Source organism: Rhinoderma darwinii, chromosome 11 (assembly GCF_050947455.1).
Source record: "Rhinoderma darwinii isolate aRhiDar2 chromosome 11, aRhiDar2.hap1, whole genome shotgun sequence".
In the NCBI taxonomy this organism is placed as follows: Eukaryota; Metazoa; Chordata; class Amphibia; order Anura; family Rhinodermatidae; genus Rhinoderma; species Rhinoderma darwinii.
The window spans coordinates 59,420,789-59,433,364 of NC_134697.1; the positions used below are offsets into that span (position 1 = coordinate 59,420,789).

At 42.8% G+C, this 12,576-nt stretch overlaps 1 protein-coding gene across 2 annotated transcripts in view; it reads right to left on the bottom strand.

Moving 5' to 3' along the window:
* The window catches only part of LOC142663195 (transmembrane protein 150A-like), a 112,915-nt gene extending 101,007 nt beyond the window's left edge, over nucleotides 1-11,908 (bottom strand). The window contains exon 1 of one of the 2 annotated variants that reach the window (XM_075841611.1): nucleotides 11,536-11,908. In XM_075841611.1, coding sequence (XP_075697726.1) covers nucleotides 11,536-11,615 — 80 coding nt within the window. In that variant the 5' untranslated portion in view covers nucleotides 11,616-11,908. Of the gene's footprint in view, nucleotides 1-11,440; nucleotides 11,496-11,535 lie in introns of those variants that run through there. The other variant, XM_075841612.1, reaches the window with a different exon arrangement.
* Nucleotides 11,909-12,576: the final 668 nt, after the last annotated feature.

Sequence of the window (12,576 nt, forward strand, 5' to 3'; positions counted from 1 at the left end):
CACATATGACAGGACAGAAAACAGGAACGCCCTAACAGACATGAACAGAGCCAAAGAAAAGCTGGATGAACACTGCCAATGAAAGTGTCAGGCAGGTCTTTCTACGCGAACATAGTGCGAAGAAAAAAAAAAAATCAAGCAATTAAAAAAAACAAACCAGACAAACACCCATCCCAGTTCCTGGAAATACGTGGTTGAGTCATACTTTTGCTATGCATTTTGGATTGGAGAACAGTTGGATTAACACAAAAGAGATACAATTACACCGACATCTAATGTTTGGTTAGAAGTGCTGACACTCAGGTCACCTGACTCATTTAGGAAGGGGTTATAATGTAGTTACCACACTAGATTTGGTCAGCAACCTTTGGCACTCCAGCTGCTGAGAAACTACAACTCCCAGCATGCCCTGAAAGCCAAAGGCTTTATTATTCCAGCCAAAGGATGTCAGGGTATGCTGGGAGTTGTAGTTTCACAACAGCTGGAGTTCTGAAAGTTGCTGACCCCTGCACTAGAATAGGACTTCATGCCAGTAATGTGCTGAAACGTGTGTAAAATGAAGAATTATATACCCAGAAAACAACTCAAAATGGAATGACACTGGTTTTAAAAGAAAATAGAACACACATAATGGAAAAATTCCCTTAGGCCTTATTCATACGAACGTTGAATACGTTCGTGTGATGGCCGATTAAAAAAAAAAAAAAACGGCCGTCACACAGACACATGTATTTCAATGGGGCCGATCATACAGCCGTTGTTTCAATGGACCATGTGAAGGGTCCGTTGAAAAATAGAACGTGTCCTATTTTCTTCCGTTCTCACTCCAGAGACTCAACCTGCACAGGGGCAATGCGGGCGTGAAAAACTAAAGTTTTTCATGGCGGAGTTCCCCCACGTTCATCTGAATAAGCCCTTAAATGTGCTGTCCAGGGCATAAATAAACTTACTGGCCATCGGTTTTCCATGAGTCCATGACCGCACCTAGCGGCCCAAGTTCAGGATAGAAAACATCTGCAAATGGTTTAAAAGGAGGCACGTCCTCAACCATCTCAGTCCAGAACAAGGTTCTTGGACCTATAGTAAGTCTTGTTTAATATACACAGTTTATTTTTTATTTTTAGGGTTCCTACTAATATAACTTGTGTTTTGGTTTTTTCCCCCCACTTAGGCTTCGTTCACATCTGCGTTGGGGTCCCGAAACCACTGGTCCGGTGCACAACAGACACAAACGGAAACCATGGGCGCCAGATCCGTCACCATTGAAATCAATGGTGATGGAAACTGAATCCTCTGGTTTCCGTTCGTGTCAGTTTGTGTCTTTTCAGGGTCCCATTCTGATGGAACGTCAGAAAGGACCCCAACGCAGCTGTGAACGAAGCCTTAGAAATGTAATTGTGAGGGAATAAAGAGGGGCCTGTCACAGGCTCACGGAAAACCGGTCACCAGTAAGTGTAAATCTTATATTTCCTTTATGCCCATGACAGCACCATGAGAGAGTAGACTAGATTAATCTAGGGAGGGATAACAGCCCACGGCGTTGTCATGGGGGTAGAACAAACATTTTTTAAATAGTTCACAATGCTTTACAAAAACAAAAAACAACCCATTCTCACCTTACAGATTCCCGCAGCTCCTGTTCTGCTGCCGCTGTCCGGTTCCCAGCCACTCTCTACTCCTTGTTAATGGTTTCTCTTTTGTGTTAATCCAATGGTTACTTTAAAAACACTTCCCCGCACACACTTCATATGCATGGCAAAAGTTTGGCTCGGGTGGAATTCGCTACCTTGTTAGGTAGGATACGCTGCATACTTTTATGCAGCATATCCGACCCATGTGAATCCAGCCTAAGGGTGGTTTCACACAACGGGTTTTTGGGAAAACTATGTTTTTTTTTCTTTTGTAAAAATAAATACAATTTCTTGTGTTTTTCTCACAGGCTTCTATATAGGACTTAAAAACAAAAAAAAAAACACGTTACAAGTCTAAATGATTAAAAAATTTTTTTTTTTTCAAAGAAGCCCTAACAATGAAATATGCTTGAGACTTTTTTTTATCTAAGAAAAAATAAAAAAAATAAAAAGGTCTGAAGTTGGCCTAAAGGGTATCCAGTATAAAATCTCACAGTGGGAGAAGCAGCAGAAAAAAAAATAAAAATGGAGTGGTGCTTTTGCAAAGTTTGCTATGCATTATTTAAAGCCTTTCCTATGGAACTCCTATGTAGTAGATTCATGGGCATCATACAGTTGGAAAACTGGAGGTAGCCTTTAAATTGGGACCAGGGGTTGGGTTTTTTTCACCACCACTTAAAGGCCTTGTGCATGGCCGTGATTTTCATTTTAATGCAGTTGTGCGACGTCAATTAAAAAAAAAAAACGCCCGTCACTCGGCCGACTTTCCCGGTCGTCTGAATAAGCCCTTAGTGCTCAATTCTAAGGTCTAGAATAAAGAGTCACGTCAGAGTCGCTCACCTGCTGGACCCTGCACAGTAATGTACAACATTGTAGTTAAAATGAATAGTACACAGTAACTTCGCAACAACAGCTGACGCCAGAAAGCAGCTCATGATCCAAAAAAGCGGTATGGATATAGACTATCATATATAAAAAACCGAGGTGTTATTGTGGGGCGCTGGGTTTAGAGCTTCGGCCGCCTAAGACCATGTACATGGTAGAGCCCTTGTGCTATGTCGTATAGCCGCTATCGGACTCCGCGTTTCTATGGAAAGACAACTCTGTACATACGGAGTCGAACGGAGAATGGTACGATTTTTTTCTGTCAGATTCATACAGAAAAAATCGCCTTCCAATCAGAGGGACAGTAGAGGACTTCTGCTGTGTTAGGATTTTTTTTTTTTTTTTTTAAATGTATTGTAACAAAACAGAAAAAAAAAAACAGAAGTTTCTACGATTTGCCTTTTTTATTGCACCAGAATCGCAGCCGCAAAACTCGCAACATTGGTTATTTGTTGCGGGTTTTACATCCCATTGAATCCAATGGGGAAAACCCGCAACAGAAAAGCAACTAATACGCAGCATAAATTGACATGCTGCAGATTTAAAAATTCACAACGCAGGTCCATTTATGAATATCTTTTTCTGCAGCGTGTGCATGAGATTTTGCCGCTACTGTAAATGCCGTGGAACGGCCACGTGGAAATCTGCTGCGTAAATACCACAGCGTTCACGCTATGTGGGAGCCCAGCCTACGTGTACACAGCAAAAGCTGAAAAGTGACAGGAAGGGTTAGCCTATTGTAAGCGCCCATAAATAGTAGACATTAATTTGTCAAAATGAACAATTCTATAAACATTATCCATATACATTGGTAATCTGAAGTCTATGGAACGCATAGCCCACCGCATTCGATTGAATGAATCTCCGATTATTTGGACATATTTACTTTAAAACAGGGTTGTCTTCTGACAATTAGGCCTAGTAGAGCACATGGATGTCAGAGGGGTCCAATTTCCATTTTAAGTTGAACATATAAAAAGACACGACCAGCTCCGATATTTTCCAATATTGGGACACTAGTCATTAGCATACAATCAACGATACCTGCAATAACTAGAATGGTTTCCCATAATTATTAGGCTCTGTTCACACACGCGTCGTAGCTCCGTTCAGAAATCAAGACACTGAGCTAGATATATTCTATGACTGGTCCCAATGGCGCCCAATAGTCCCTGTTGACTACTGTAGTTTTGACATCAAGATTAATCACTGCACGCTGCGCTATGCTTGTCATCAAAGCTGACGGAACAACAGACAAAAGCTTCCAACTCAAATGCGACTATAGCCTAAATTGTGCGCTTTGCTGCACACGCGTTTATGCTTTATCGGTTACAAATTGTAAACATTTTAAACAATCCTATAGCGTTTCTGGCTGATAAAATCAAAAACGTCCATTGCTCAGAAACAATCATTCTACCATAGGCATTATGGGTAACGATTACAGTCATGTCCTTAATGATTAACATTATGTCTATGGCCACGTTAAAAAATAATGGAGGACCTCAATACAAGCAAACTGAATATGGAGTGTGGAGGGGGGGGGGGGGTGGTACAGCCATTCAGATTGAACTGCACACAAGCAAGACAAAGCTCTCATTAAATCCCATTGATAGGAGTGGTCCGGCTTGATCTCATACATTTAGACAAATTGGTCAAGCTTTAGTTATAAGGGTATGTTCACACGCACTGTTTTCAGATGTAATTCGGGCATTTTACGCCTCGAATTACGCCTGAAAAAACGGCTCCATTACGCCTACAAACATCTGCCCATTGCTTGCAATGGGATTTACGATGTTATGTTCCCATAAGGTGTAATTTTACGCGTCGCGGTCAAAAGACGGCGCGTAAAAAGAAGAGCATGTCACTTCTTGAGACGTTTTTGATTGACTCCATTGAAAAACAGCTCCAATAACTTCCGTAAAATATTCAGCGAAAAACGCGAGTTGCTACAAAAACATCTGAAAATCAGGAGCGGTTATCGCTTGAAAACAGCTCCGTATTTTCAGACGTATTTTGCTACTGTGTGTGAACATGCCCTAAGGACGTCCACACTGGATGAAGATCCTTCTGTGCTTTGGATTGTCATTACAATGTGGCCTTCAAAAATCACCTCTATTGCCTTTAGATGTGGTGACAGGGACAAGTTCAGCCTGGATTTAGGTCACTTCTCATGTTCTACCGAGCAGACAGCTGCACAATGTGAATCGTTTTATTTGTTTTTCTACATTCCTTGTTACACACTCACTGGAGAACAAACGATTATCATCCCGTGGGGCTTATTTACCAACATCCCCATGTGGAAAGGTTATATATTTGTATATACAATGCCCATGTCAACAGCAATTAACCTAGTATATTGTACGCTGGGATTCCACAGATCATCAATAGCTGAATTTGGTTTACAATTTGAAAGTTTATTGAATTTTCCATAAAGATATGGAAACAGCAGTGTAGTCAGCAGACCAAAATACCACAATGTAGTGCGATGTAGTGTGATAATACACATAGAAAACTGTGGCAACTCTCCATATACAGGAAGAATATGGGCTCACGCACACGGCCGGATTACAGCTCCAAGTTAGATGAGCCCATTCACGTGTATTGGCCTTACCGTACCTCCAAACGCCTCGAATTTCATATGGGAGGCACACAGAGTTTTTTTTATCATCTTGTTGATATGCGCATGATCAGCGCTCATTCCCACCAAGGAAGTTTTATATTTGCATTCCTGCAAGAACACTGTTTTAATTTGCTAGGATGGGAAGATTATCCTACAAAGCTCGGAACTGTGTCATTGTCAGGCCGGGTTCACACGTAGCGTAAATACTGCGGATAACCACAGCATGATACAGTAGCAACAAAGTGGATGAGATTTGAACAATGTCAATTGTATTTGCCTAATGGCTGATTTATTGTTGCGCGTTTTCCTCATTTAATTAAATGTGGCGGTAAAACCGGCAACAAACAGCAGATTTTTGCAGCAAAAATTGCAACTCAGGAAAATAAATTAAATCTTATACTTACTCAGAACCCTGTGCTTCTTCGTCCGTGCTGCAGCGGTCACATGGGATGGAACGTCATCCCAGGAGGCCGGGATGCAGGACGGTAGAGGGACGTGTTACCATGGCTACGGGTTAGGCCTTTTTTACACTAACGTATTTAACGTGATTTTCACGCACGTCGCACGGACCTATGTTAGTCAATGGGGCCATTCAGACATTACGTGATTTTCACACAGCGTGTGTCCGCTGCGTAAAACTCACGACATGCCCTATACTTGGCCGTTTTTCGCGCATCATGCACCCATTGAAGTTAATGGCTGCGTGAAAATCATGCGTGGCACACGGAAGCACTTCCATGATTCGCGCAATAGTAGATGAAGAAATAAAAGCACTTCATTTCTTTTCTAAACATCAAAACCGCGTGTCATAAGGATGGCATATGTGTGAAAATCACGCAGCCACGCACCCTTCACTGATGACACACGGAACTGCAATGCGCGCAAAACACAGTTTTTAGAGCACGCAAAACGCACAAGCTCGTATGAATCCGGCCTCAGTATGATTTTTTGCCGCGCAGTTTTTTGCAGCTAACGTTCCGGCCAAAAAAACTGCACAACAATTTGGTGTGGTTTTTCGGCCGGAATTCCCTGCGGTGACCAAGACAGATACACTGTTTTTACACAGCGTATCCGCCCTGTGTGAACATACCCTTAGGATGTCCTCATGCACTGAGCACTGTGTCCTTTAATATATAACCATATAGTCTTTATCTGCCGCCGAGTCTGAAGTCCTTACTGATTCTAGAGAATACCTCTGTACATATCGAGTACCATAGAGCCAGTAAATAATTTTTTGGGCAGATTCATATGGGATACAAGAGAAAAAAAAAACCTTCCAGGAGGTAGAGTAAAGGGCCGATGTACCTTTATGGCATTCCTTGTATGGGTATATTCACACAGGACAGATATGCTGCTTAAGAGTACACAGTATCGGCCCTGGACCCCACTGGGAATTCTGGTCAAAAATAAACGCACCACAAATGTTTTGCGGAAATCAGCAGGTTAAAAAAATAAAATAAAAAAAAAAGGGGGAAGAGCTTATACTTACTTGATGTTGACGCGTCCCTCTGACGTCCTGCAGCCCGGCTTCCTGGGATGACGTTTCATCCCATGTGACCGCGGCAGACTGATCGGCTGCACATGGGATGAATCATCATCTTAGGAGGCTGGGCTGCAGGACGCATTGCCAGGACCACGGGTAAGTATAAGCTTTTTATTTTTTCTGAGTTGCGATATTTGCAATGGAATTTCAGATTTTCTGCCACAAAAATGGCAACATTTGCGCTTTGTTGCAGATTTGACCTCCCATCGAATTGGATGGGGAAATCCCGCAACAGAAAACCATAGATTCCGCAGCAACAAATTGACATACTGCGGATTAAAAAATACGCACTGCAGGTCAATTTATGAGCGTTTTTATGCAGCGTGTGAATGTGATTTGTTCAAATCTCATCCGCTCTGCTGCTACTGTATTATGCAGCAGATTTTATATAATTAAATATGTTGCGGAAAATCCGCAGTATTTATGCTACGCGTGAACACACTCTGTCTCCCTACAAAACGGATCCGTAATATGGCCCAGTGCATTAGTCCCAAGGTTTACAGGTAGTATATAAAAGATCCATAGAAAATGTGCAAGCACTAGAGAATAAAAAAAAACAAAAAAACCTTCTCAAATATAGTTACTAATTCCCCTTCCTCTAAGTAAACCGTCTAAATGTAAAGGCTATGTACACCTTTGAAAAAGTTTTTCTTGTTTTTTTTGTTGTTATTTTAATAAAACCATCTATCAGTGTGTTTGGTGCAACTTTGTAATTAATTTTTATAAAAAATAATTTTAACTTTTTGAGATACAGCGGCTTTATATCCTGAATACAGAGGAGCTGAGACCTGAATTCATCATGTCAGCGGGACTGACGGGTTCATAACTTAGATGTGATCGATAACAGGTGGATCCGGACATTGAATCAGTCAGTCCTGCGGGACTTACGGATTCAGGTCTAAGGCATCATTTAGACGAGCGTATATTACTCTATGGGGCAGTGCAGACAGTGCGTCAGTTTTGCGCAGCGTGAGTGCGCTGTGTAAAACTCACGACATGTTCTATATTTCCCCGTTTTTCGCGCATCACGCACCCATTGAAGTTAATGGGTGCGTGAAAACCACGCAGGTCACACGGAAGCACTTCCGTGCGAACTGCGTGGTTCGCGCAACAGCTGTCAAACTCTGAATGTAAACAGAAAAGCACCACGTGCTTTTGTGTTTACAAACATCCAAATGGAGTGTCAAAATGATGGCGGCTGCGAGAAAATCTCGCAGCCGCGCATCATACACTGATGACACACGCAGCTGTTAAGTGTATTTTGCGCACGCAAAACGCCGCGTTTTTTGCGTGCGGAAAACGCACACGCTCGTGTAAATCAGGCCTTAGAGCTAGATACAGCTGCTCTCTCTACAGAATACAAAGCAGCTGTATCTTAAAAATAATTTTTAATAAAAAGTACTTAGAAAGTAGCACCAAACACACTGATAGACATTTTTAATTTAAAAAAAACAAGTAGCAAGTTTTTGTGTACATAGCCTTTAAACATACACACATATCAAAGTCTGACAAATCCAGGTCAAATTGAAAAACTCTTAGAAAATTCTGCTTTCCACAAGATAGTGGACAGGGACTCTGCAATGTACTTGCTCCTGACACTACATGCTTTATAGTCGCATCCCACCTCCCCCCATCCTCTTTTCTTGCACAATGTAGAGTGAGTTTATGACATTCAGCTACAAGCTATGGAATATATAGAAACCATGGTTGAGGAGCCCCTGTCAGAACGGCCAACATTATCACATGGAGGTTTTGTTTTTTTGTAGTTTAAATGGAAATCTTGACTGACATCCCAATAGACCACGTGGGATTAAATAAAAGAAAAACATCCTGGCATGAAAGATCTCAGTACTATACATAGAACAATGGCCACATCCATGATCCAAACAAGGACTCATTCACACAAGCGTGATGCTCATCCACGTGCTGTGTGTTAAAATCACGCACAGCACACGGACCCATTGATTTCAATGGGGCTATTCACACATGCAGGAGGTTTTACATAGCGAGTGTCTGTTGCGTGATACTCACTGCGTGCCCTGCGTTTTCACACACCTATTCGCCCATTGAAGTCAACGAGTGTGTAAAAACCACGGACAGCACACGGACGACATCCTTGTGCTGTCCGTGTTTCACACATCAATTTCATGGAAATGTACAGAAAAAAATAAATAAATTCCACACTGAAAAAAGACGCAGCGTTTTTTTATGCACGCAGATCAGACACGCTCGCCTGGATATAGCTTCATTCTAATATCAGTCTTGCGCCTGAAAGGATCTCAGGTCAGTTTGCCAATATCCGTGTCTCTAGCCTAATAAGATAACAAAATAGATCAATGACCCTGGACTATAAAACACAAGTCTATTCTAATCTTTGTATTGTCCTCAAGTATTTCATGACAATTGAATTGATTTGGACAAATTGGTAACGCTTCCATTGTCTGAAAATGTATCGGTCCTGGTTAACTGTTCGGTCTATGTCAGCTGTGCATAGACAAGATCGTCCCTTTGAGTCCTCAATTTTATTATATTCTCAATTCAGGGGTAAAAAAATAAAAATAAAAAAGCAAATCAAATATTTAGATAGCCAAAGAATACTAGCGGAGCGTAACGCCACACCTGAACTAACTCCAACATTTCATGTAGGGGGGAGAGTTGGTCTGCAGCCGTATACACACACGCCACCTCGCCAGGCTCCAGAGATAGGACCGCATGTTCGGACTACATCTACAGGCAATTTTTTGCATTTACATTTTTTTTTTTTTTTTTTTTAGTAAGGCTACATGTTGTTGCCCATGAGTCGTGGTGCCATCATGGCATTACCGCAACCCCGCTTCAATTTTCCCCAAGCATGCACACTACACACTTATGTTGATATTACAAAGTTAAATCCTTCTTCATGATTTATCACCTTTATTTATAAAAAGTAGAAAACCCCTTTAAATCTCAGCTGAAAAAAATACAAAACAGACACCATAGATAAGTAATAAATAGTGTTCCCTGACCTTACAGTCATCCAACATGCCAGGGGCAGAGGTAAAACCGTAGAAATCCTGGACAAGTTTTACAACACTTCAGAATTCCCAGTACTGTCAGCAGTTATGTAAGGGCCTTTTACACCGGCCGACACTCGGCCGCTTCAGCGAGCGCCGATCAACGAGACTTTGATGATCGGCTCTTGTTTGCTCTTGTCACACGGAGCTGTGGACGGGGATGATCGGTTGTTACTCTGATCGCTCGTCTCCATACATTTCTATCATGTCGGCCGCACGTCTCCCTGTTTACACACGGAGATGCGCTGCCGACAACGATAATATTTTACATTTTTAAAACGATACGACCAGTGGATGGTGGAGTGTTTGCTCATTTATCCGCTGATCGCTGCCCTGTTTACACAGGGCAATTCTCAGCAACGAGCGTTATATGAACGATCGTTTGCCCGATAATCACCCAGTGTAAAAACCCCAAGACTGTCATCCCCTACTGAAGGCGGCCTCACCAGTAACAATTGTGTACATAATACACTACTACAAGCCAATTATAGAACGACACGGGGTCCTCTAAAACTGCACGGCTACTTTATAAACGTTCCAACTCATCTTGACGACAGGGTCACATTCTTATTTCTAGATCAATAATGATCACCAAATTTTCCACCCAATTCTAATTGATCTCTACAGGATTCTTATTAATGACAGCTGTTTTGGGGTACGTCCACACACTGCGTAAAAACACGGCACAATTTCCAGCCGGATCTTCTGTGCAGTAATTCTGCAGTGTTTTTGCAAGAGTAGACGACATGCTTCAGTTTGCTGAATAGAAGTTTAAATTGAGCAGCGGTGCAGATCCTCACATTTCTCCCGCAGTATGTGGATGACATTTGTGCAAATCTCATCCACTTTGCGGACACTGTATTTTTATGCTGCGGAATTTCAGCACATAAAATCCAGAACGGACAATTTTGCAGCATTTACGCTACGTGTGGTAAAAGTGTACGGTGCTAAAAACCATTACATATAAGGCCAACTTTAACCCTTTAGGTCCAGGAAAAAAAATAAAAAAATCCATTTGGTATGCTATGTAAATCAACAGCCTGGTAAGAACACACGCTACATATAACCCTGATGTCAATCCAAGTCACGACACAACTAGTACTCTGCGATTACGCCCGACACGTATCCAAAGATTAGCGTGGAGTTGAATTTAGAACAGGAAAACACGGGGTGGAGGGAAGATATTAAGGATGTTCTTCTAGGTCATAGATGGAAACCGGGAGCAAGGGTCAGGCAATAGTAAACGGACATGTGAGCCGCTGCGGGGTATACAATTTACTACACACGTTATCTACTGAAAATCCAACCCCGCCACGTTCAATATGTCCTAAGGAGAATTGGCGGTCAAGCGTCTAAGTATAAAAAAAATTCAGAATATCAATAAACTTTTGGAACATGTTTGATAAATTTTCCTAAAGATTCCAAGGATTTCCGCTGATTACGTCTAATGCTTGTGGCACCAGACGCAGCCGTTCTTGTGCCCAGGGCTCAGTATTGGCCAGGATGGACCCGTCTTAGTATTTATTAGCCCTCCTAATAGTAAGACCATCACATCACCGGCCCTTTAAGGCTCATTATCTATCTAGTGACAGGAGCAGTGACATGATGAAGGGGACTTCCAGCATCCATGTGGACAGGGCATCCCCCTAGAGGATTAATAAGAAGTGCCAGCCCCCCATACCTCCCCCAAGATGCTGCACACCATTACCTTTCTCGCCAGCACAAAGGCTCCTTTGATCAGTCTTCCCCCAGCTACCTCCCCCATCATTAGCCAGACCAGAACATGAGCCAGGCAGAACTTACACTATCCACATCCCGGTGATGGTGAAGGCTGGCAGCGTGATGGGCAGGATCACCCAGCCTGGCACCTTGGAGAGAGGCATGATAGAAGCAGTGCCTGTGCCCAGATGAATGCCAAGGCTGTGCTGCCCAGCTGACGGGTCTCCCTAGGCTTCAGCACTCCGGTGTTGCAGTCCAGGTCCAGGTGGAGGTCTCTCCCAATAACTCCAGAAAAGTTTCAGCAGCTCTTCTCCCATAGCCCAGCTGCCCCCGGCCCTCCTATGGATGACAGGCAGGAGGAGGCTTCCAACAGCCCGGCCGGGGCTACAGACTAGCGATGTGATGTGATCCAGACCGTGATCTCCCGATCACTCAATGCAAACTGCCTCCCTACAAATCACAATGTAACAATCCGGACCAGTAAGACACGCCCCCGGCCCCGCCCCGGAGACGGCACACGCCCCGCCCCGAGGTGGGGAATGTCTGGATGGAGACGTCTGTGCGTTCTCGCTGCTTGCGCTGCACACCGTCCTCACGGATAAGAAACGCACGTATAAGATGCTGATAATCATGATTATATTTACTTCTTGGATCACAACCCCGTATGGTCTTTCATCACACTCCACATAGAGCTTGTCACCCAGATTTTCAGGAACCCTGAATCAGTCCGGAACACCTCTGCATATCTGGCCAGGTGTGCTGCTCTGAACTCTCGAAAACGCAGGGACGGTGGGTGGAATTCTGGTTGTCCCCAACTTCCCCAGGAGACGGAACAATAAATGAAATGATGAGTTTTCTATTTACTGGTGATTGGTTTTATTCTCTTTAGAACAGGAGAAGCCACTTCCATGTTTTTACCCATAAGTTAAGTGTGTGCCGGTGTATAGATATATAGGGATTCACATAAGACCTTATATTACTATATATTATTATATGGATTATTATTGGATTTAACCCTTTCACATTGCAGCTATTTTTTGTTTTATCATTTTCGTTTTTTCCTCCCCACCTTCCAAAAGCCATAACTTTTTTATTGTTATTGTCGATAAAGCCGTATGAGGACTT